This window comes from Bos grunniens, chromosome 11 (assembly GCF_055505025.1).
Source record: "Bos grunniens cultivar Pamir isolate PY7600 chromosome 11, Bosgru_T2T1.0, whole genome shotgun sequence".
NCBI classification, from domain to species: domain Eukaryota; kingdom Metazoa; phylum Chordata; class Mammalia; order Artiodactyla; family Bovidae; genus Bos; species Bos grunniens.
In genome coordinates this window covers 32,510,782-32,536,623 of record NC_141175.1, presented here as the reverse complement: position 1 = coordinate 32,536,623, position 25,842 = coordinate 32,510,782, and the positions used below count along the sequence as shown (strand labels likewise).

The following is a 25,842-nucleotide window of genomic DNA, read 5'->3' as shown; positions in this document are numbered from 1 at the left end:
TTGGGTAGGGGTTGAGGAGGAGAAGCAATGTGCATTTTAACTCTTGGGGGACATTAGAGGATGCCCATGTCATGACCTTGGCCTCATTACCTCTCCACGTGGTCCACGTTGCCTGCCACGCCGAGTCCCCCGAGGGTGTAAATCTTCCCGTCGTATACAAGGCTGTTGTGCCGACAGCGGGGGACCGTCATCCTGGAGACGAGGTTCCAGTTATCGAGCAGGGACATGTAGCACCAGACATCGGCCAGCGTCACCCCTGATTCCATCCCACCTGTGGGCAGTACGGGAGGGAGGTCCAGAGAGTGGGCAGGGAGTGAGGAAAGGCCCATGGCCGGGGGGCCCAGCCCCGGGGGCAGGAGGAGGCTTCACGTGCAAAGTGGACACTTCTGGGCCTTGTGTCTTCCTTAGCCATGGTGTGGGGAGAGGACCCCCGGGGAAGTCTGTGCCCTGTGCCCAGCCCAGCCCTGAGGGGGCCTCACCTGAGAGGTAGATGTTGTCCCCGGCACTCACTACACTGAAGAACTCGCGGTCATAGAAAGGCAGTGAGGCCAGCGGGTACCACTTGTTGTTCTGTGGGTTCCAGCAGGTGACAGCCACCAGCGAGCGCTGGGTCATCCCCACCATCTGACGGCCCCCCACCAAAACGATGACCTCGGCCACACCTGCAGGGACACGGAGGGGCACCCTTGGGACAGCCTGACGCAGTGTCAGCATCTGTGCCTGTTGCCTCCTGGGGGAACCCACCCAGAGTTGGGCTGACGACAGGGCACCTGCCTTGGGGGGTTTGGGGCAGGTCCTGCCATACCTGCGGAGAGGCGGGGCCGCGTTCGGGGCGTCTGCATCTCCTGGCGGGCGTGGGGCAGCATGTGGTAGCGTTTGGCCTCGTTGACCAGGTCCCGACACGCTTCTGATGACTTGATCAGCTCCTCGTTGTCCACCACGTTGAGCAGGTAGCTGGGGTGAATGAACGGGAGGCGGACCACCGCCAGCAGCTCCGCTGCATACTGCGAGTTCAAGGAGACACGGGATCTTCTTAGATCATAAGGTGGCACCACCTCATGTGAGTCGTATTGAGAAGGGAGAAAGGAGGGATGTGGGGCTGAGTGCAGGGATAATTCTCATCTGCATTTGGCTTGGGAGTGCCGACCCTGCTCACCCCAGCCAAGATAGAGATCGTGGGAGCTCCCAGCAGCTGGAGGCAAGAAGGGAACCCAGGGAGAGGTCTCCGCGCTGGGGCTGACCCTGGGGTGGACCACCCTTTGGTCTCTTGAGCACCTCCTTCCTGCCTCTTCCTCCCAGGTCATGGGCCTCTGTTTCATACCAGGCTGCAGGGGACCAAATGAGGATTCTGATCCTCAAAAAGGTGTGTGTGGGGGCAGAAACTCAGGAACAGGTGGGAAGGCCTGGGAGAGCTGATTGTGATCATTAAGCTTGCAAGTCATGACCATTCCAACCTGTGCCTCTCCCCCTCACCAGCAAACCCCTGGAGTGGCACCCCATTGGACCCCACCCCTGAACTGAAGGCTTTTCACTGACTGATTTGAATCCCCCTCTTGTCTGGCAAACTCTTTGCTCATCGCTGTAGTTTCAACAAACAAGTATTGGTGACCACTCTATGCCATTCACTGAGTTTGTTTTTGGGGATGCAAAGGCCAGTACGACCCAGTCTCTGACCTCCAGGTGTACACAGTTTCGTGGCGGGGAGAGGATCCATCACATCAAAGGACTCTTCCCAAAGAAGAGTCTATGAGGGGTGGTGGGGATGTGGGAGAGGAGGCTCCCCAGAGTGAGTGATGTCTGAGCCTGCTGTGGAAGGATTGCTGACTTCTCCAGGCCTAAGGTGAAGGACAGGGAGGCCATTCAAAGCACACACAGAGGCACTGGAGTCTGAGAGAGCATGGTGGCACATTTGGAGGGACCTCTGGAGCTTATTGGGACTCCCCTGGTGCCTCAGCAGTAAAGAATCCACCTGCAGTGCAGGACATGTGAGTTCGATCCCTGGGTCTGGAAGATCCCCTGGAGGAGGGCATGGCAACCCACTCTAGTATTCTTGCCTGGAAAATCCCCTGGACAGAGGAGCCTGGCAGACTACAGTCCATATGTGTCTAGCAGAGTTGGACACGACTAAAGCAACTCAGCACACACACGGAGTTTTTTCTTGTTGGATGCAGAAGCCTTCCATTGAGGGGTTGGGTAGCAGACAGGGAGAAACAAGACTGGAGAGGTGAGCTGGGTTCTGGCCTCTGCTGACCTCAGGCTTGGCTTGCTAAGGGCTGTGTAGTGCTTCCTGCAGAGTGGATGAGGGCACTCATGAGGAGTTTAATTTTTTTAATTTTAAAAAATTTTATTAAAATTTTTTTTTTGGCCACACTGCTTGGCATGTGGGATCTTAGTTCTCGGACGAGGAATGGCCCTGCATCTCCTGCAGTGGAAACGTGGAGTCCCAACCATTGGATCACTAGGGAATTCCCTCATGGAGGTTTTAAACAGAAAAACCACAGGACCAAACATGTTCCTAGGAAGACCAGCAGGCTGCAGGGATGGGAATGAATTTGAAAGGAGGAGACTGAAGGCAGGGAACCCTCTCAGGAGACAATTGTGGTCACCTGGTGAGATCAGGGGGCCGGGAATGAAGAGAGAGAACTTGGCCCTGGTAAGAGGAGGCAGCCATGGCAGCAATGTGTGGCCACATGGAGGTGGAAGGTGTGGGAGGACTTGGCTTCTGCCGTGGTTAGAGGGCAGAACTGCTATAAGGAACCCAAGAAGACGGGTAGGTCTGGGGGTTTATGAATGAGAGGGGCTTGGGAGACACTGGGTGGAGGGGTCCTGTAGACAATCAAAGGCAGAGGTCTGGGCTGGAGGCAGATCTGGGGGTGGTGGTAGATGGTGGTGGTCACTATTACAGTGGCCTAACTTGACTTCCTTCCTCTGAAAATGAATCCTGCTCCATCCCCACCTGGTAGGTCAGAGGACTGCCTTCTCCTTCTCAGAGGGCCAGGAGAAGGGGCCAGCCATCTCTGCATCCTGCGTGCACTTGATGCTGTGGATCCAGTCCCTGCCCTATCCCTCCTTCCCTTGTGCCTCTTCTTGCTCCATGTGCCAACAAAGTAGCCTGTCATCTGTCAATCAGCTGCCTCAGCTCTTGCTGGGCTCCCGTCTCCCTGCCCCATTTTCCCATCCGTGCTTTCTAGGTGGACTCTGAGCTCTCCTAAGAGCCACCTGCGTGTCTGCACTAACTGTGGGGGGCTCCTAGCACTTTGGAATCCAGGCAGTCCCACTCAAAGCACGGATCCCAAATTCATTCCCATCCCTGCAGCCTGCTGGCCTTCCTAGGAACGTTTGTTCCTGTGGTTTCTCTGTTTAAAACCCCCATGAAGGAATTCCCTAGTCAGCTGGAGATCCCTGGGGCTGTGCTTGACCTCCTGTGACTCAGGGGCTCTCTTGGGGATCACGCCCTGCCCTTCTGCTCTGGACTCTGGCTCTCATTTCCTCTAGCTGTCCCTTCCAAGGGACTTGCCTTCCCTTCTTACAGGCAAGCGGTGGTTCCCTGTCTCCAGCCTGGTTTCCATTCAGTCCAGGTGCTCCCTCCCCTCTCAACTGCCAGAGCCGGAGTGGGACTCCTCCTGCTGCATTTGAAGGAGCCCAGGGCACCTGACTCAGGCACACCCTTCTCTCCGCAGGGCCCTGGTGATGCCCACTTGACCCTGCGGACTCTCGGTTGGCTTGGGTCTCCTGCAGGTGCAATGCCAGCCCTCGAGAATCCTCTGGTGCCTGATTTCTCTTCTCTCATCCCCCTTCACCCCTCTGCACCATGTGAGCTGGTCTGGCCTCCCTCTGCAAGGCCTGCTGGTTCTCACATGCTCGCACTGCTGGTTAGACCAGGTGGCCCCAACTCCCTGCTCCAGACGTCCTCCCTCACCAAGAGGGAGAGGGGCGGGAACCGGGGCAGGTGGGTTGGGCCCTACCTGCGCGCGAGACACGGGGTCCTTCTTGATCCACTTGATGACGGTCTCGTACACTAGCTCCTCGGCCTTGGTGTTGAGGCTGTCATTGGAGATGTAGGCGATGAAGTCATCCTTGGAGATGCTGAGGATCTCCTCCTGGGCTGCCACCTCGGGGAAGATCTGCAGCGCGAAGGCCTTGGCCATGTGGTAGAGCTCGCTGCACTGCATGGCCTCGGCCATGGCCAGCACCCCCAGGCAGTTGCTGGCCGTCAGCTGCTTCTCTGGGGGCAAGAGCACAGGACGGCACCGCTGACTGCAGGGGAGGGGTCCCCGCCCGTTCTCATCGCCTGTCTCTCTGAACCCCTCTCTGAGCCCATGTCCTTGTGACCTGCCTTCAGCATCCAGAGTCCCCATAAGCCCAATTTCCTGTGTCCCTGGAACTTCACACCCATTTTCTGGGTTTTCCTCTGCCCCGTCTCAAACTGACTTTCCTGAGGCCTGCCTCAGCAGAAGGACTGAGACTGAGGTATGGGGTGTCAGCACCAGGCTTAGAGCTTCCTCACTGCCAGGGCATGAAGGAGGCCTGGGCTGGGGGCAGGGGTCACACCGAGGCTTAGGGTGTCTTCCGTAACTGTGACAGACAAGTCTGGGATCACGGACTTCTACTTCAGCGTCATGACAGCAGGAACACCCCTCATAAGCCCATCCACCATCTCCCACAGGGACTCAGCCTCACCCAACCTGACCTCCAGACCTGGGGTCAGTCTGGCCAGGGCTCCTGAAATCTGACTAATGGATCTAGACATGGCTGGGTCCTAGGAAGCCCTTTGCCTTTGTGGACTTAACTCTAGAGTCATAGTTTCTGACTCTTCTAGATGGTCGATTGCCCCAGAGTCACATCTAAGGCCCCTGGCCATCCCCTCACCTGTCCCCGCCCCCATCTCTCTCACTCCACCCCCAGGCTGGTTCTGGTGACTCCCATCTCTGTCCTTCCCTCTCCTGCTCTCACCCAAACTGGGAAGCTCCAAAGTGTAAAGTGAGCACGTTCTGTGGGTTGAGGCCTTGATGGAAGCAATTTGGTTTAGTGTTTAGATAACAGGGTTGTGAAGCCAGGGCATGGGGCTCCCATGAACAGACCATTCACACGGGCCTCTCAGCCCATTTGTTCTCACATGACTGCCTGGGGGGCCCAGTGTGGCACCTCTGGCCCCCGGGGGAGCAAGGCAGAGAACCCCTCTGTCCACCGGTGAGCAAAGGCCTCTGCCCACAGTTATCCGAATGATCATGTTAAATCTGCTGGGAAATCCAGCTGCATCCCCAGACGACCTGGCTGGGCACGCACGGCCCTCCCCACTCAGGCCTTGAATGTTCCGTTCATTGGTGCTGCTGCCCGTGGCTCACCGAGAAAGGACACGCAGACTTTGCAGAAGGTGTGGAACTGGAACTTGCTGGCCGCCTCCAGCAGGGTCTTGGCGTTGGCCGAGTCGATGACCAGGGAGCCCGTGTACACAAACTCCAGCAGCAGCTCCAGGACGTCGGCCTGCAGGTTGGACAGGACCAGTTCCAGCTTCTCCCGGCCGCATTGGCTGCCGTCTTGCACCGACCTAGGCACAGAGACCAGGGTGTCCTTACCTGCGGGCCCGCGGCCACGGCGCCGCCTCCTCACAGGGCTGGGTCTCCCTGCACACCTCGCTCACAGCCCTTCGTTTTAGGACTCAAGGGACACGGCCAATGACACACCTGAACCTAGCGACCTGACACGGGATCTGAAAGAGAAGAGTCTGACCAGAGACGCCAGAAGAACAGAAAACCCTGCTTATCACTACTCGGCATGTCCATGCAAAAAAAAGATGCAAATCAAAAAGCATGAGCTGTGGATGGGGACGAGGACTAGGACTGGACTTAAAGGGAAACAATACGGTTCGGTTCTGCTGCTGACCCTGGCGTCTCCGCCAAACACGGTCAGCAGGCCCGGGGCCCCAGGGGCCTGGCCTGCCTCGGTTGGGAGAGTCTCCAGAGTGACTGAGGCTCCCGACCGGCCATGATCACAGCCGACCCCTGGATCACCCCAAAGACTAAGGACCCCAAGCCGCCCTGGAACCCTGACTCCAACCCCACCTCTTTCCCCAAAAGCATATTGTTTCCTTTTAGGCATGGAAAGGAAGCCCTTCATGACATTGCTTTGAAACTGAGGACGAGACGAGATAGACGGACAGAATGGTTAGAGCCGGGAGGAGGGGAAGGGAACAACCAAGGACTTCCGCCACAGACAGCCAGCAGCCATGACCTAGGACCTGGCCCGGGGCGGGGCCCTCCTGCCACATGGAACACGGGGTCAGAGGTCAGAGTGGCCTGCGTGTAGAGTGTGCATCGGGCTTGTGAACTGGGGGGAGCGGGGGAGGGACACAAATATATAAATATGTTTATATCTGGTGTCTACAGAAATACAAAACCATTACAAAGGCTCCTAAGGCTTGGCAGCTGCGCCCTAAAGCTGGACCTGAAAGGAAACAGATAAGATGAAGCAAAAATAACACCAATCAAGAAGTGACCAGGAGGAGAAACACCCAGAATGTTAAGAGTCAGGAGGCAGGGTTATCAGAGGTGGATCGGCTTGGCACCCGGTCTTGGCTGCTCTGACCTGTCCTGGTTCCCACACTGAGCCTGGTCCTGCCCAGGGCTGCATTCAGCCACGTGACTGGGAAATTACTGCTGCGTTCTCCCTGTCCCTCACCCCACCCTGAGGAGGCCAGGGGCCCAGACTCTTGTGACTGGTCCCTTGGATGTCCCCGTGGCTGGCAGTGGGGGTGTGGAGGTGTGGGGCAAGCAAGCAGGCTGGCCCCAGGGAGGCCGACTCCTGTATGAGCTGGGTGTAAGGGGACCTGGGTGCCCCACCTCTGCCACCCACAGCCGGGCAGCCTTGGTCTCTCTGGCCCTCAGGCTCCTCTTCTGCAGAACAAGAAGACTGGACTGGATGAGGTCTAGAGTCCTGCGGAGCATTTCTGTGATAGAGGCTGGAAAATGCCCTCCCAAGAGACTCTGCTCTACGTGACAGAACCTGAAATGCCGCCATTAGCACAACATTCTCTCTGGTCAGGCACGGGCCTCGCAGGGCCTTCACAACACAAATATGACCTGGCGGGGAACAGGTGAAGCTGTGAGTCTGCATCCAGGTCCCCCATCCCAGGGTACCACGCTGGTCCTCCTCCAGAATGGTTCATCCAACCAGGAGCCTGAAGGGTCTATTCTGCCACAAGTCCTGGGCAGGCCCAGAAAGCTGAGTGGGAAGGTGTAGGCTAGATAGAGTGTCTGAGCAGAGCCCCTTCTCAAGTCCATAGACACACATGGTTTGTGTGAGTTTTAAAGTGTCTTAACGCACCTAGTCTTCAGCTGTCAGGATGGATTTCCATGCTTGGGTGACTTTGTTAAGTATAAAAATGGTTTATTATGGAATCACTTGAAACCACAGACATTCTGAACACCCCCGGCCTCAGGAGCTATCTGGTCAACCTCTTACTCTACTCTGCTTTCATTCCTACCTGCCACTTTCTGCCCCCCACCACTCCCAACACCGTCCTTCATGCTCTGGGGAGGTCACGCTAGGCCACAGCCAGGGCAGGGCTCATGAGGCCAAAGTAGGGCTGCTCCCCTTCTCCAGAGGCTCTCAGGCCCTGCTACCTAGCCCCATCTGGCCAGCTCTCCTGTCTCCCTGCAAACTCTCAGCACAGAATCAGAGAGGAGCTGAGGTGGGACTTTAGGATGTACACACACACGCATGCACACACATGCACTGAAATGCATGTGACACGTGACCCTGAGGACCATGGAGACACCCTGTGGGAAGGGGTGTTGGGCAGATGGAAGGCCAGTGGAGCCCATGGCCCCAAGTGATGGGTCTGGTGGGACCTGTGTGGTTAAACTTGTGGGGAGATGCTTGTCTTGCCCAGAGTCTGAGCCAAGGATAGGTCCTGGGGACACGGTGCTGCCTTATGGCCGAGGAGCCAAGGGTTGCCCAGGGGGGCACAGGGGGATGTTGACCATGGCAGGTGCTGTCCAAGGACTGCTGCTCCTGCGACGCTCAGCTGGGGCTCTGTTCCCCCCACATCCCCCACTACCGGGGCCACCTGTGGAGGGGAGTCAGCCACTTGAGCAAAGGATCTGTGGGCAGTGGTTGGAGGTCCCTGGGGCCAGATGCCAGACGTTGTGAGCTGAACAACCATTCCCCCTGGACACAGAGGAGCACGTGGGGATGTCATGGAGACTTTTTTGGGTGGTGGAGTTCAAGATCTGGAGGAGGCAAGGCCCCTGACAGTGAGGTCTCCTGAAGCTCCCTTGCACAGCAGGTTCATAGTCCACACTGGCATTCCTGGGTGGCCCAGGCAGCTGTGGGGGCATAGGGAGGCCAGCGGTCACTCTCCTTCCCTGACCATCAGACTATCTTGGGATAGGACCCTGAGCTCTGTCGGCCTCTTCCCTCTGAGCAAGGACCCGCTGGAAGGCATTACCCTTGAAGGGTGGCCCTGATCACCAGTGGGGAGCAGTGTCCTCCCTAGATGACCATTCTGTCCCTGTCCTAAGCTGGCCCGTGGGCTCTGAGCATCCCAGTCCCCTCAGCCCCATGGAGTATCTGGGGAGCTGCTGGATAATCGGGGTCACGATATGACCTTGGAGAGAGGGGCAGCAGGGCAGGAATGACAGCCTTGGCAGGGTGGGGCTGTGGCCTGACACTGGGGGCAGGAGCATGGGAGTGAGGGGTAGGCTGGAGCTGTCCAGTGCACGCAGGGCCCACAGGTTCTCTCAGAAGACTAAAACTTCCTGGGGTCACCTTCTCCCAATCAGGGGTATGTCCCCAGGGTATGGGACACAGGCTCTGCTTGGCAGATCTTGGCAGATGTGCTGGGAATGGCTTACCCCAGATGTTAGGATTTTTGTGACCCCACCATTAGCAATTCACTCTTGTGGGATAAGAACCGCCTTCTTTAGAATTCAGGACAGAATCTCATCCACCCCCACACACATCAGAGATCAGATGCATTCATTCTGCAAGCTGGATCTGGAACTGCTGGGGCAGTGGGGAGTGGGGGTAAACACAGAGCAGGGATAGATGTAGATGGCCCCCTGCTCCACTCAGGAGGGTGGCCCCACCCAGGACTCGGGATGTGTGATTCTCTCTCTGCTCTAGTCACACTGCTGTGTTCTCCCAGGAAAGGGTTAGCCTGCCACCCACAAATGCCCAGCTCCTCAGGGAAGGAGGGAGAAAGGCACATGGCTAGACTACTGCATTAACTCTACTGGGCTCCCCGACATGCCAGGTCTGTGCCACTCAATTACAGAGATCCTTTTAGCTTCCCCCTGGAGAGGGGGCTGGAGTGAGAAGCTCAGCATCTACACAAGGGGCTTGTGAAAATCAACCTGCACAAAATTTGTCCATGTGTTTTCATTTACTATGAAAAGAGGAAAGAGTTCAAATGTACTGGTGGCTCCAGAGGCGTAGTGAGAGGAGAGAGAAGGTAGAATGCCAGGTCTCTGTCCCATTTGGTGAGATGCAGGGGCAATGCTCCTTTGGGGTTGGGCGTTGTCTCCCACACTTGTGGCAGGGAGGCAGGGCCTCTGCTGTCTCTAAAGAAGAACAGCCCGGTCCCCTCTGATGGGGCCTGCAGCCCACCAGGCCGGTGAGTGCAGCCAGTGCCCCTACTGGCACCAATGGTCCCCCAGAGCTCCTTGGCTCCTGGGGGAAAAGTGAAGGGACTTCTTCATGAAAGGCAGACCTCAGTCCTTCTCACTGGGGTTGAGAAGTGACTCTTGACGCAGAAGGCTGCCTCCCCAGGACCCCACTAGGTCTTGTTCAGTCGCCAAGTCATATGTGACTCTTTGCGACCCCATGGACTGCAGGATGCCAAGCTTCCCTGTCCCTCACCATCCCCTGGAGTTGGACCAAGTGTATGTCTAGGTCTAGTCTGCTCAAAACATCCTCCTTCCTTCCTGACACCTGGGGCTCAGTCCACTGAGCCTCTGTCCTCCTCTCCACTCAGTCCTGCTGGTGTTCCCCTCTAGCCTGGGTGCAGATGGGGCCTGGTTGTTACGCAGCACTAGGCTTCATGTTATCCAAAGACAGGGCTGCAGCTCCTTTTCCTGCTGGGCTTTCACCTGATTGTCACGGGGACTCAGAGTAGGCATAGAAGGATGATTCGACAGCCCTGCCATCTCATCCTGGGCTTTGTGCTGAACTTCCCCATGGCCTTGTGTGCTCTTTTCCCAGCTTCTCTGAGCCTCCTCCAGCCCTCACTCCAGTGGACACAGCCTCTCCTGGGTACGGGGGAGAGGGCTTGTCTCATGGGGGCAGGGGTTATGTCTTTTCTTGGGCAGATTCTGTGGCCAGTTTACAAGCATTTCTAATATATGTGCACACACACACACACACACACAGGCTCTGTGTCCCCTTTTCTTGCACACTTCTACACTGTCAGCCCTGAGATTTTACTTCCCCCTTCCTTACAAACTTTGTGCAGGGGTAGAAAGGATGGTTTTGTTCTTCCCTGGGTCAGAAAATGGGTGTTCACGCTCTTCCAACAACACGAGAAAACTCTACACATGGACATCACCAGATGGTCAACACCAAAATCAGATTGATTATATTATTTGCAGCCAAAGATGGAGAAGTTCTATACAGTCAGCAAAAACAAGACCGGGAGCTGACTGTGGCTCAGATCATGAACTCCTTATTGCCAAATTCAGACTTAAATTGAAGAAAGTGGGGAAAACCACTAGACCATTCAGGTATGACCTAAATGAAATCCATTATGATTATACAGTGGAAGTGAGAAATAGATTTAAGGGACTAGATCTGATAGATAGAGTGCCTGATGAACTATGGACGGAGGTTCATGACATTGTATAGGAGACAGGGATCAAGACCATCCCCATGGAAAAGAAATGCAAAAAAGCAAAATGGCTGTCTGAGGAGGCCTTACAAATAGCTGTGAAAAGAAGAGAAGTAAAAAGCAAAGGCAAAAAGGAAAGATATAAGCATCTGAATGCAGAGTTCCAAAGGATAGTAAGAAGAGATAAGAAAGCCTTCCTCAGAGATCAATGCAAAGAAATAGAGGAAAACAACAGAACAGGAAACACTAGAGATCTCTTCAAGAAAATTAGAGATATCAAGGGAACATGTCATGCAAAGATGGGCTCGATAAAGGACAGAAATGGTATGAACCTAACAGAAGCAGAAGATATTAAGAAGAGGTGGCAAGAATACACAGGAGAACTGTACAAAAAAGATCTTCACGACCCAGATAATCACGATGGGGTGATCACTGACCTAGAGCCAGACATCCTGGAATGTGAAGTCAAGTGGGCCTTAGAAAGCATCACTACGCACAAAGCTAGTCGAAGTGATGGAATTCCAGTTGAGCTATTTCAAATCCTGAAAGATGATGCTGTGAAAGTGCTGCACTCAACATGCTAGCAAATTTGGAAAACTCAGCAGTGGCCACAGGACTGGAAAAGGTCAGTTTTCATTGCAATCCCAAAGAAAGGCAATGCCAAAGAATGCTCAAACTACCACACAATTGCACTCATCTCACACACTAGTAAAGTAATGCTCAAAATTCTCCAAGCCAGGCTTCAGCGATACATGAACCGTGAACTTCCAGATGTTCAAGCTGGTTTTAGAAAAGGCAGAGGAACCAGACATCAAATTGCCAACATCTGCTGGATCATGGAAAAAGCAAGAGAGTTCCAGAAAAACATCTATTTCTGCTTTATTGACTATGCCAAAGCCTTTGACTGTGTGGACCACAATAAACTGGAAGATTCTGGAAGAGATAGGAATACCAGACCACCTGACCTGCCTCTTGAGAAACCTCTATGCAGGTCAGGAAGCAGCGGTTAGAACTGGACATGGAACAACAGACTGGTTCCAAATAGGAAAAGGAGTACATCAAGGCTGTATATTGTCACCCTGCTTATTTAACTTATATGCAGAGTACATCATGAGAAACGCTGGGCTGGAGGAAGCACAAGCTGGAATCAAGATTGCCGGGAAAAATATCAATAACCTCAGATATGCAGATGACACCACCTTATGGCAGAAAGTGAAGAGGAACTAAAAAACGTCTTAATGAAAGTGAAAGAGGAAAGTGAAAAAGTTGGCTTAAAGCTAAAATTCAGAAAACTAAGATTATGGCATCTGGTCCCATCATTTCATGGGAAATAGATGGGGAAACAGTGGAAACAGTGGCAGACTTTGTGGTTTTGGGCTCCAAAATCACTGCAGATGGTGACTGCAGCCATGAAATTAAAAGATGCTTATTCGTTGGAAGGAAAGTTATGACCAACCTAGATAGCATATTCAAAAGCAGAGACATTACTTTGCCAACAAAGGTCCATCTAGTCAAGGCTATGGTTTTTCCAGTGGTAATATATGGATGTGAGAGTTGGACTGTGAAGAAAGCTGAGTGCTGAAGAATTGATGCTTTTGAACTGTGGTGTTGGAGAAGACTCTTGAGAGTCCCTTGGATTGCAAGGAGATCCAACCAGTCCATTCTAAAGGAGATCAGTGCTGGGTGTTCTTTGGAAGGACTGATGCTGAAGCTGAAACTCCAATACTTTGGCCACCTCATGCGAAGAGTTGACTCATTAGAAAAGACTCTGATGCTGGGAGGGATTGGGGGCAGGAGAAGAAGGAGACGACAGAGGATGAGATGGCTGGATGGCATCACCAACTCGATGGACATGAGTTTGAGTGAACTCCGGGAGTTGGTGAAGAACAGGGAGGCCTGGCGTGCTGTGATTCATGGGGTCGCAAAGAGTCGGACATGACTGAGCGACTGAGCTGAAGAGCATGAGGGCTTCAGTTTGAATCCCAGATCTGCTGGTTACTTAGAATCCCTTGCCTCAATCCCTTCATCTGTAGAATGGAGCACCTGCTCGTCAGGTTCAGTGTGGAAACATCTCAGCAGGTCTCCCTGTGGGCTGGGTCTCGGCCTTGTCAGAGGAAGACTAGAGTTTGCAACTAAATAAGGGAAGATGAAGGGCAAAAGGCTGCTGCAGCCTCAGCAAAGGTATAAACCCAGGTGAAGGAGGAACAGGTGGGTCCAGCCTGGAGGCTGGAGAATGGGGCTCTGGGCTGGGGGCTGCTAGCGGAGTCACTGACAGGGCTCTGAGCTGAGAAGGCTGGTCCAGAGGACACTCTGATACCTGGCTCTCCCACTCCTGGTCCAACTGTCATCTTTATTAACTGCAAGCCTGAACATGACACCCCCAGGTTTAGAACAAAGCCCTGTGAGCTGGCTCCTGCCTTCTGCGCCACCTCGTCCCCTCCTTCTTCACTTTGCACTTGGCGTTGCAGGGATATCTGCTCACCTGTGCTGCCATCACCCCCCTGCCATCCTGAAGCCGTGAGCTTGTCTGCCTGGCCAATTCCTCTCTGGGTTCAAAACCCAGGCCAGATGCCACCCCTATCCCAGGGGCCGTCTCCAAACTTCCCTCCCTTGTGGAGTCAGGCAATTGGGCTGGGAGCCACCGACCCTCCTCTGCTGCCTTCATCCTGCACTCCCAGTCACACTTTACAGTTTCTTCCTCCCCGAGCCGTGGTCTCCCCAAGGGCCAGCTCCCATCTCATCCAGTGGTTCCCTGACCCAGGAGGGGCTCTTTGCTTGCTTGCTGGGTGAAGAGTAGGGAATGACTGGGCTCCCCATGTCTGGTCTGTGGCTCCAGGTGAGGGCCTTGTACTGGGGTTGGGGCTGATGCTGGGTCGGGTCCTCAGTGGGTTCAGAGCAAGGACTGCATCACCTGTGCCAGGCTAGAGGCTGGAAGGAGGCCAGCCAGAGCCCCCAGGCCTGGGGTCCCAGGCAACAGAGGGAGGACCCCTGCCCCTGACAGGGCTTACCTATGCCCTGGGGAAGGGCGGGGCCAGGGTGTCGTGGCCCACAGATGATCCCCACACCTCTGCTTGTGTTAGTGCAGCTGTCTGAGAGGAAAGACCCTGCGTGGGGCTTGGCGGGCAGGGCCTTGCTCTCCTGCTGGGTCATTCTGTCTACGGCACACTAAGTCTTGGGGTCACAGACTCGAGGAGACAGACGTGACATGGCAATGGCAGATGCTCCCTGACCACTAAGAATGTGAAATACTCAAGGGTTTTACACGGCCGGGAGGGAGATCATCTTCCTATAGAGTCTGCTTTCGTCCCCATGGAGGCATCTCCTGGCCTCTGTGGGCAGAAATAGTGACGTGTACCCATGGTTAGGACGAGAGAAGTAAAATTTTAAATACCTGCAAATTAACAACGGGAATTTTTCTTGGCTGCATCTTGCCTCTTGCAGGATCTTAGTGCCCCCACCAGGGGCTGAACCTGGGTCCCCGCAGTAAAAGTGCCAAGTCCTAACCACTAGAAAGTGAAGGTGTTCATTGCTTAGTCGTGTTTGACTTGGTTAGTTGTGTTTGACTCTTTGCGACTCCTTGGACTATAGCCTCTGCCCATGGGATTCTCCAGGCAAAATACTGGAGCAGGTTGCCATTCCTTTCTCCAGGGGATCTTCCTGACCCAGGGATAGAAGAACCCAGGAAGACTAGTTTTACAGGCAGATTCTTTACCACCTGAGCTAGACGGCCTTGGAATTTTCTGGCATTGTGATTTTGAACTGCAGGGCATTTCTGGGTTCTGCCGTGGCCTCCTCTCCTGCTGAGCGACCCTCCTGTATGCTGAAGACTCAGCCCTGTCTCCCCAGACCTCAGACCTCTGGCTGCCTACCAGTCATCTCAACTTGGGTATCTTCAGGCTGCTGAAACTTGACAGGCCAAACACTCAATGCATCACCTCCCCCAGCTCGCCCCTGACCTTGGTCCATGGACCTGCCTGTCTGCGCATGTACTCAGGAAGCCCTGCCCATCCCCTCACCATCACCTTGTGAGAGCAGGAAGGAAACCTGAACATTATTTGAACCAACCTCCTGTTTTACAGATGAGAAACCCTGAGGCCCGAGGGAGAGGACGTGACCTGACTGGGGTCATAGGACAGAGTCAGGGGTAGAACCCAGGTCTCCTGGCTCCCAGCTCTGCTCAGCCCCTGCATCCAGCCTTTCTGGTTAGGGTCACTGAGGCCCATCCTGCAGTTCTCCCATCTGAGGGTGGGCATCTCCGTTCCACTTACCCTGACGGGCTCCACACCCTCAGAGCAAGCCCAGGGCCCTGGCCTGGAGGTCAGGGCCTGCCATGACATCCTACCCTAGCTCACACTTCTCTCTGGGAGGGCCATCTCCTCATCCCCACTGCTCATGACTGTCTCTGTCCTCAGCTTGTTATTCCAGGCAACCCATCCTTTGCCTGAAACATTTTAAAACATTGTAGAACATTCTTTGCATTCCAGAACATTCCAAGCAACCCATCTTTTGCCTGGAATGTTCTTCCTTCTTCTTTTCGGTCTGTCCAAGAAGCCTTCACTACTTTGGGTTCCCACCTAGCCGTGTCTCTTCTCTGTCATGTGCGAGCTTCTGGCTTTACATGTACGGTCTCTGACAATAGTCAAAGAGCTCCTGCACTCCCCTCGCCCACATCTTTCTAGCCCAGGGCTGGGCCATCGCTAAGTACCAAGCTGCCCCTGTATCCTGCCCCCTCTGTGCTCTCCAGCGATCTGGAGCAGGGACCAAGGCCGAGGATGCCGGTTTTGCAATCCAGTGGCCAGGTGCCGGCCACTGTCAGTTGAGAATTTGCCAAGAGTGGCAGCACAAAGACCTCCTTTGGCCCGAAGAAGCCACTGGCCGTGCCCCTTCACCCCAGAGCTCGTGCCCCAACCCCTGTGCTCGGTCAGAGAGAACCCAAGCACCGGGGGCGGGAGAGCCGAGCTATCCATGGGACTGGAAGTCACAAAGAGCCTGCCCGTTCCTGCATGGCTGGGGCCAGCGCGGCTGCGCGGGGCTTGCACGCCAGGCAGCTCAGCTCGAAGTGAAAGGACACAACAGATTGGAAAGGAGATGCCGGCCAGTGTGCCATCCTGGAACAAAACACAGTCACTCTGGGGTTAGTTGGCAAGTCCAAACACAGCAGTGGGAAGCAAGCAGAGGTCTGTCCTCCCACTCTGAGCACAGTCCCGGCTCAGCGTCCGCCCCGGAGAGGCTGCAAGGCAAAATGAGCAGCGGCATTAATCTGCTGATGGGTGAGAGAAACAGGAGCGTTACCCTGGGCCGGCCCCCTCGTCTGCTGTCCCTCACTAAGGCGCTAGAAGGTGGCCCCTGACTTCTTTGCAAGGGTATGAAGCAGACAAGTTAAAAAAAAAAATCAACATAATGGAAAAAAAAAAAAAAAAAAAGATGCTCATGCACCATTAAGACTCATTCAGGTAGAAATAGCCGGGGCAGAGGGTAGGAGGGGAGGGGAGCAAAGGCTGAGAGAGACCGTGTTTAGGACACACCTGGTCTGTGCTCAGAAGGGCTGGCTTAGGCTCAGTGTACAAGTATTGAGACATGCAGCGTGAATGAGGCTTTGGCTACAAGTCAGTTCTCCCTGACTTGGGCTGTTGGAAAAGCGGCCCCATGGGTGCCTCGTGCTCCTCGGTGGGGGACGGTCTGGTCGCTGTGCTGTCCTGGCATTAAGTTCACTGTCGACAGCAGTGGTGATGGTGCTGGGGACATGTGCTGGCCCAGCGGGGGCAGTGTGCAGTGGTCCCTTAGAGTGGAGTCTGCAGTCCTCCTAACCTCAGGGAGGGCTTGTGAGCCACTGAGAACGCAGGATCCTCGAGGGTGGGGTGGAATGTTGCCTACTGCTGGCAGAGGCCCCCCAACCCCAGGGACCAGCGAAGCTGTGTGGGATGGGCTGGGGACAGTGGCTGCTCTGAGGCTGTGTGTGAGAGGGCACTGGGAGGAGGAGGGGGAGGAGAGATGGCTACTGGCTCTGTGACAGGGAGTCACGCTTCAGGAACCTGTAAGAGAGGGGAGGAGAAAAGCGACACAAAAGCGTCCTACAAAGGAACAGACCCGACCACAGCTGGAAGGAAGGCAAACCTTTGAATCAGGTCCTTGAAATACAAGCTGCAGGAAGCTAGAACATTTTGGTGGACTTCAAACTCTCTGCCTTCAACAACAATTTTCAGGTCTGTAAACGCTTTCGCTCTGCGCTGCTGGTTCAATTCCTTCAACATTTCTGCAGAACAGAGAAGACAGACAGGGCCAGGTTCCCATTAAGAGTTTTTTTTTTAATTAAATTTTTTTTTTCAAGAAGTAGAGAAATAGGAAAATACTTGATACTGTTTCTTGGCAAGACTGGCTCAAACACTGACAGTCAAAAGAAGTCACAAACAATGCGTAAACAAGCAGCAACTGGGAGGGGTCACATAATCAAAGGAATAACGACTTTCAAAAGCAAAAAAAAAAAAAAAAAAAACAACCAAACACAAAACAACAACAAAAAAACCCAGAAACTAAAAAAACCAAACCCAGAATTGAAAGGCTGGGAGAAAAGTTTCCCATACCGACAATTGGAAACACAGAGAATACATCATCATAGACAACTGAAAACTGGAATTTAACTACAGAACAAGTTCTCCAAATGCCAATGAGTGCCGATGTATCTGATACCAAGTAAAGCATGGCATTGTGATGTAAGATGGGCTGGATATGGTTCAAAGGAATAAAAACCACAAAACCTGCAAAAACAGCGTCCCTTACGTTAGATACTCACAGCCATGGCTGGGGCGAGCTCCTTGGGGAGGGGCCCCCAAGAAAGTAGGGGTGGAGTGGGGGCCTGATGAGCACCTCCCTTTCACACTTCTGGGGCTGATGTGGGGGTTTGGGGGTGAGGGTGGGGAAGCAAGCCAGGGGCAAGGATAGTCTATACCTCCTCCCACTTCCTGAGTCATCCTCTCAGGACCCCCTCCCCTCACTGCGTCTTCAGCACAGGAGAGCCTGGCTTGCAGCCCCAGGAGGTTCCAAGAAGTGGCCTTCCAGCCTGACGCACACCTACCTTGGTCTGGTGTCTTGGCCACCTGGGCCCGGCACAGAGAGCGCCCCAGGTGCTTGGGCTCCGAATGTGGGCATGTCAGAAGCTTCTCCCAGACCCACTTCAAGGCTCAGAGGAGGGAAGGAGGAGAGCCTAACAGCTATTCTGCTTAGTTTATATAAACACTCTCACTTACAAAGTTAAAGCCTTCAGAGGAGCAACACTCCCACCAGCCTTGCCCAGCCTGCCTGCCCCTCAACCTGACCTCCTCCTGGTTAGAGCCTGCCTATAGCTTTCCTGGTAGCTGGACATCAGAGGTCCAGATTCTTGGGCTAGAATGACCTAGACTGTTCAGCAGCTGAATGGGAGAGGGTGGTCTGCAGAACTGAGCCCCATGCTCTAAGTCCCCCACTGGAACCTCGAGCCCCCTGGGTGAGTCTTTGCAGCACCCTGGCTGGTGTTCTGCAATTACCCTCCAGTGGGCCTTGCTCCAGCCTGACCACTCATCTCTGTCCTCCTGGGCCCTCATCAACTGCCTGCCACAATACCTGCCGAGCCCAGCTCATTCTCTGACATTTACCAAGGCCCTGTGCTTCCTGAGCCTCTGTTTCTATGTCTGTAAAATGGGGATGGAGGCTCCCTCTGTTCCATTCCCAGAACTTGGTGAAGATCAGATGCTCACAATCAGGGATGGGCAAGAACTTGTGGGCTTTGAGGTCAGCCAGACCCTTCGAGAGGACACACTGGGAACTCAGGGGGTGGGTACCGAGGGCTCGGGCAATGCCAAATCACTGTCCCTCACCAAACCAACATCACTCTGAGCTGGGGTCGCCGCAGGGCACCTACAGGAGTGTGTGTGTGTTGGGGAGGGCATTCATTTGCTGGGGACTCTAAAGGCTTCCATGGATGTGCTCCAACCTGGAGCAAGGGAGACCAGCAGGGCGCAAAGCCCCAGGTGGAGGGCAAGGGGGACACGGTGGGGCGGATACAGGGGACAGACACAAGGCCTGGGGGAGAGACAGAGATGTGATGGGAGGACAGCAGGGGGTCAGATCTCAAAACCCTGTGAGCCAGCTTAACGCTCTGGGCAAAAGGAAGTCAGCAGGGGTTCTGTGCAGGGGGTGGCCAGGGTGGATTCCAACGGTCATGGCAGAGGCAGTGTGCAGGGAAGGAAAGCACCCTGTGGAGAGAGAGCTGGGCCTCAGAGCCAGGACTGGGGGAGACCCTGAACTCTCCTATCGGTGTGTGACCTTGGGAAAGTTACCCAGACTCCCCAGAACTTCCATGTCCCCTTCTGGTGAAAATTAATGGCACTATCCCACGGTCAGCTGTTAGCCCTGAGCTCAGCACATGCTAAACACTCAGTGGTGGTAAGTTCGATGTTTTTGTTGATGGTGGTGATCACTCTGCAATCCAAGTGAGAAGTGACAAAGGCCTGAGCTATAACGGTGACAGAAGGACCAGAAAAAAACACAAGCATTTAGGCCAAGGGTACCATGGCTCCAGTATTTTGGTCATCTGATGCAAACAGACGACTCATTGGAAAAGTTCCTGATGCTGGGAAAGATGGAGGGCAGAAGGAGAAGAGGGAGTCAGAGGATGAGATGTCTGGACAGCATCAGCGATGCAATGAACACGAACTTGGGCAAACTCCAGGAGATGGTGAGGGACATGGAAGCCTAGCGTGCTGCTGTCCATGGGGTCTCGAAGAATCGGACATGATTGGGTGACTGAACAACAACCACCACAGCCATCAGTTCTGCAGGAACCATAACGGGGTTGGGGTGCATGAAGACCACTTCCCGCTTCTGGGGGGACCTCGGGAAGGGAGAGGGTGATGAATTCAGCTGCAGGGATAAGGTTGGGGCCGTGGGACACCTGGGGAGAGTTGGCACTGGGGACCTGAAGCACACAGCCTGCTGGGGTGGACCCGACTCAGGAAGAACCTGCAGGGTTGGGCTGGGTTAAGGCTGAACTGCTGTGTTCGTATCGCACATTAGCTCCACAAAAGAGCCCCAGCTGAATTTATTCCCAAACTGTGAGCCACATGGATGATGTCACCTTTTGGAGTGAAATCCCATGGGTTGATCGGGTGGGGGGTACGGAGGAGAAAGAGCTCTGGGCTGGAATTTCTGGTTCTTGTTCCAGCTTTGCCACTAATTGGCTGGGTGACCCTGGGCAAGTTGCTCCAGCTTTTGGCACTCAGTTCCCCCAAGCACCATGGGCATGTGCTCTGGTGGCCCCAGTGGTCACTGCATTGAGAGATGGATACGGCCCCAGACGCCTTCTGAGTTAACCCTGCTCAGGCAATGGGGAGAATGCAGGGCTAGCTGCACAGAACGCCACGCCTTCTGGGCCCAAAGCATTCTGATTGTTTTGGAAAATTTTCCTTCAAACTAAATTCCCAGGGATGATTTCATCTGCAGTCCCGGCCCCAGCAGCGATGCCTGCTCCCCAGGCTGGATCTGGGAGGTTCTTGGAGAGCCAGGTCCTTGGAACTGTGGGCGCTTCCTACCCTCGCTTTGCGGAAATCTAGTTTTAATAGCTGGGCAAGATTACTCAGTTTCAGGAGAATTTTTCAATTTATGAAAGGGCTCACCAGGGGAGTTCTTCTCACAGCAGGGCCCCGAGTGCATTGGAAGTATTGATCAGTCAGTACGTGCTTACTGCTGCTGGCTGAGTGCCCAGCTGGAGAGCGGGCATCTGGGGACATGGTGACTGAGGATCCATGGGAGGAAGCCAGGATGGGCTCTGGGCACAAGCTGCCCCCCTGCCTACCCTGTCTTGGTACAGGAAACCCTTTCATGTCTGAAGGGCTTCAAGGCCTGTGAGTTCCTGGAGAAGCCTTCAGACCAGCCACATAGTGCCCAGCTTGGGTGGTCTGCAGGCCTCAGGGCAGAGCCTGGCAGGGGGTATGTCTTCAAATTGGATTCCACCACAAGCAGAATATGCCTCGACTTATGAAGGAGGACAGGCCTTGACCTCAGGGCTCAAGGCTGGCATCAGGAAATTGTTTCCTGGTCTTCTTGGCTTTGAGTGGGGACCCCACACCCTTGCCTTGACCACCCAAGTGGCTCCCCTGTGCCCTCCACCTTGCCCCTCCTTGGGAAACTCCCTCAGCTCAGACCACCCAGAAGAAAGCATGGGCCCACCCGTTCACTAGGCTTCTCCCTGCTCCTCCCTTCCCCTCCCACCCAGTCCTACCTCATTTACCACCTAGAAATCTCTGCACTGATTCACTTCTGATCCCGTTCATATCAGCGCCCCACCGGAGCTGCCATCCTCTCTTACCTGAGTCCCTGCAACAGCCTCCAAGTCTGTCTACTCTTTTCTGACCTGTTCCCCCTCCAAGCCCCCTCCACACAGCAGCCTGACGTCAGCCTCTGCTTAAGTATTTCCATGGTCAGCCATGGGAGCCAGACCCTCTGTGATGTCTCCCTACCCCACACCCAGCTCCTCCCCTCTCCGTGAGCCCTTCACTCCCCACCGAAGCCTCACTGAACCCCAGGCAGGTCCCCCTCCATCCTTCACTCGTCTCTTTGCCTCTCTGCTCAGGTCTTTCTTCCTCCCTGCTTCTTTGGCCTAATCGTCGTTTTCCCTTGCAATACCAGTTAAGGTATTATTTTTGTCCCAGGCCTCATTGCCTCTTTCCCGTATTCCCTCCAGATTTCTTGGCCCTCCACTGTCCTTGGCATCCCGTGCTTACTTCTTTAGAGCATGCTGTGTGTTGTAATTATTTATTTACATGGATGTCTCCTGCACAGGACTGTATCTTATCCTCAACACTTAGCACATGGCCTGACATATATATACAGCCAGTGTGCAAGATTGCAAAAATTCTTTGCAGCCCCTTCCATCAAAGGGTAGAGTTATTTGCCCCAGCCTTTGAATCTTGACTGGACTTGTGACTTGTTTCAGACCTGAAAACTTGGTTGAAAGGACACTCTGTGAGGGTGAGCCACAGCCTCAAGGGGCTTTGCTTGCTTTTGCTTATTTTTTTTGGGAATTCACGCCCCCACCACCATTTGATCACTCCTGGGCTACTTCTGTTGGAGGATGAGAGAACACTTGCAGCAGAGGTGAGCCTCACAGATGAGCCATTTAGACCAGCCAGCCCCTGTCAAGATCAGCTGAGTCTGACCCAGGACACCTGAGCCCAACCTGAACAGTGCTGTGCTTATTGTGCTTAGTTGATCAGTCATGTTTGACCCTTTGCGACTCCATGGACTGTAGCCCGCCAGGCTCCTCTGTCCATGGGGATTCTCCAGGTAAGAATACTGGAGTGGGTTGCCCTGACCTCCTCCCAGGGATGAAACCCAGGTCTCCCGAATTGCGGGTGAATTCTTTACTGTCTGAGCCACAAGGGAAGTGGTTGTTGTTTTAAGCCACTAAATCTTAGAATTATTTGTTATGCAGCAACACCTAACTGATATCGAAGGCATGAATAGATGATGAACTCAAATGCTCAGAGAACTTCCTTTGTGTCTGTTTCTCCTTTGCTGGTTCAGTTTGAAGTTCATTCTTTCCACTGTTGTTGTAAAATTACCATCCTAACCATTTTTAAGTTCAGCTGTGTTAAATACATTTTATTACTCTACGTTATACATTTAACTGTTATATATTATACATTTTACTGCTGCGCAGGTTTCATCTTGCTAAACTGAAATTCTGTACCCCTTAAACAACAACTCCCTGTTTTCCTCTTTTCACATCTTTCTGTCTCTATAAACTTGACCATTCTAGGTATCTCGTATAAATGGAATTGTGTAGTATCTGTCTTTTTGTGACTGACTTATTTCACTTAGCACACTGTCCTCAGAGCTCATCCATGTTGTGGCATGTGTGAAAATGTCCTTCCTTTCTATGGGAAGAACAGATAGGCTTCTTTTCTTCCTTTTTAATTTTTTTTTTTTTTTGACTGTGCCTCTTGGCTTGTGGGATCTTAGTTCCCCAACCAGGTATTGAATCATTGTGTGTACTGACCACCTTCTGCTTATCCATTCATCTGTCAATGGACCCCTGGGTTGCTTCTTTCTTTGAGCTGCTGTGAAAAGTACTGCTGTGAGGCTAATTATTTTTTTTTTGAAACCAAGCATTTATTTATTGATACCTAGTCATAGACATCTCTAAATTCCTTGTCTCAAACTTCATTTAACTTGATTAGGGTAACCCAGCTCTATGAATCAAGCAGCCAGTGGCATCAGAGAGAAAGGAGACGGCAGACCCTGAGAAGGGTCTGTCTGGGGCTGGAGGCTTTGCTTGTTTGTGTGTGTTTTTTGTAATGGAGGGAGCTTTATTTATTTCTTTAATTTATATGTCACACTGCACGACTTGTGGGATCTTAGTTCCCTGACCAAGGATTGAACTCAGGCCGTCAGCAGTGAGAGCTTGGAGTCCTAGCCATTGGATCACCAGGGAATTCCCTGGATGCTTTGCTTAGAGAAGAGCGAAGCCACAAACAGAACCAAGACTGGAGATGAAGTTGCAGCCAAACTTCTGCATATTTTTCACCAAACGACACAAGTTATTTGTCAGAGACTAATGGGCTCGTTCCAGCTGGACTGGAAGAGCTGTCTGAGGTGGTAATAAAGAGGAAGAGATGTCAAATATTAAAAGGCAACGAATTTCAGTGGCTTTGCAGCAGAGAAGTCCATTAACTTAGAGCCCCGAGAAAGGTTGTGCTGCCAAATAATTTTTTTCAGAGCTCAAGTAAGAACCCAGCTAGGTGATAAATGCACCCGATTCCATTGGTCTTTATGACACATATTTGATAAAGGATCTGAAACAATTATAAACTCAGAGCAGTTGTGAAATATACTGAGAAAGCCCAGCAAAGGCTGTGTCACGCACACCCAGCGGATAATTTATTCGGGAGCAGGAGCCCGATGAATGTCGACACCGTGGGGACAAATGGTGGCTTTACACAAACACAGCCTCCTGCTGCTTCTTTCACAGGCAGTCAGGGAGTGGCTGGGCTGCCAAGCGGGACACCGCTCTTTCACTTTTCCCCTCCTCCGCCGTCACATATACACATCTCCGCCTTCTCCTTTTACAAAGAAGAACTGGGCTCAGAATCAGTCTTGAGAGCCAGCTGGGTTCCAGCTTTCTGGTAAGATGGAATGAAACCTGTGGGCTGCACGCCCAGCCTGAGTCGGAAGGATAGGCCTTCTCCTGGGAAGTCACGCTGTCTTAGCCCCACCATCCCGAGGGCAACCCCACCCTGGAAACGGGATTCTCTAGAGAAGCCTTCCTGCCTGACTCAGTGTTTTAGTCAGGTTGTCTGGTTGTCCAAATGGAAATTCCTGCCATTTACCTGAAAGGGAACAAAAGCCCTAAGAGCAGTCACCACCTCCCAGCAGCCTGCCTTTTCCAAGTTGTCCAACCCTGGGTGACAGATATTTCTCAAGCAGTGACATTTGGCACCCAAGGTCCTTTCTGTCCCTACAGCCCCTGCCCCAGGGCTGCACACCTCTGGGTGTTGGTTAAGCCTTTGCTGGGCAGAATGAAGTTTAACTTCCAGTTGGAACATCCTCATGGCCTCCAAGAAGATATAAAAATCATCAAAAGTTTTCTCCTTAAAATTTCTGGAAGCCCTCCTAAAGCTAACAGGGACATCCCCTTCTCTTCCTCTGTCTCTTAGATTTGAGGACTGACCAGAGGCAGCTGCCAGCCTGGCTGTGGGGGAAACATGACTGGGAGACTTAGGTCAAGCCTCAGAATCACCATGATTGCCCTGTGACCTTGAGAAAGGGCTCTTTCCTCATCTAGAGACCCACCTAGGCAAGGAATGCTTGATCCCTCGTTGCTAAACTCCTCCCAGTGACTCCCAGAACCGTGTAGGACCTATTCTTAATCTTTGATTATAGCTTTTATTTATGTCCCCACACCCCTCAGCTCTCTCTCTGAATTCATACCCACTATGTCCTGTTCCTTCACTTTGGTTGTTTCTTTCCGACCCTTTGGCCAAGTATCCCCCAACCCTTGTTTTCTTAAAGTCTCATCCATCCCTTAAGCCTCAGCTTAAATTTCATCCATTAAGAATTCTAACCCAGTTCCCTGATCACAGACCCCTTCAGTGGTCCCATGAGACTTTGTTGGTGACTCAATTGCAGTAGAGATTCCTGGCTGCCTAATTCCAGAGGAATGCCTACCTGTCTGTCTCCTTTCTAGGGTGTGATCTCCCAGAGGGCTTGTTTCTCTGCAGCCCCTATACCCCCTGAACACTTGACACCATGTTTTGCACGAAAAGTTCCTCTCTGATTGGAATTCAGGGTGTGTTACAGACCAGATGCATTCATGTTCTGGGTGGTAAGAATAGCTTGCCCAAAACATGATCCAAATGAACCATTTGAAATGTCACACTTCTGTGGAATCAAAGGGAAAGAATGTGAAAACCAAACCCCTTCTAACTTCAGGAGACATGAATGTTAATAATAATGATGATGACCCCATACTTTGTATGGCATCTCTGGCTGCTCAAGCATGACTGCACTCACTGGGTCCTCCTCAGGGAAGGGTTTATTTTCTTCTGTCCCAGCTTCTGTGGCTTTGAAGAGCCTTAAAGGCCCTCCTGGGAAAGACTGACTAGTCCACCAGCTCTGTTGAGCACAGGTGCAGCCTGGAACCCTCAGGCAACTCTTCACAACAGGGAGTTTCACACACAGTGGCCAGAGGGAGGAGGTCCCCTCTCAACATTCTAGGGTCCCAGCTGCCTGGATGGTAAGATCTGCCCACATGTAGGCCAATAACTTCACTAACTGCTCTGGCCTGTGACCTGGGGATAAGAGTCAAAGGGAATGGCATTTTGTTTGGGGAGGGATGAAGGAAGGCAGGGTGAGGAGTAGAGTGTTAGAATCCCAGCACAAGCTTGAGGAGCCTTGCCAGAAGGCTGCAGAAGTGGGGGCAAAGCTTTGGCTGAGCAGGGAAGGCCACTGGGCAAACCCTGAGGCTGCATCTGGAGGAAGGTGCC

The 25,842-nt window shown here is 53.1% G+C and overlaps 1 protein-coding gene across 3 annotated transcripts in view; it reads right to left on the bottom strand.

The window, feature by feature from the left end:
• Window positions 1–25,842, bottom strand: part of KLHL29 (kelch like family member 29) — a 331,803-nt gene that overhangs the window by 10,846 nt on the left and 295,115 nt on the right. For 2 of the 3 annotated variants that reach the window (XM_086325713.1, XM_086325712.1), the window contains 6 exons: window positions 16,940–17,078; window positions 5,346–5,548; window positions 3,966–4,225; window positions 806–1,004; window positions 480–662; window positions 91–271 (listed from right to left, as the gene is read on the bottom strand). In XM_086325713.1, the coding sequence (XP_086181839.1) occupies window positions 91–271; window positions 480–662; window positions 806–1,004; window positions 3,966–4,225; window positions 5,346–5,548; window positions 16,940–17,078 (1,165 nt within the window). The remainder of the gene's footprint in view (window positions 1–90; window positions 272–479; window positions 663–805; window positions 1,005–3,965; window positions 4,226–5,345; window positions 5,549–16,939; window positions 17,079–25,842) is intronic. The other variant, XM_086325714.1, reaches the window with a different exon arrangement.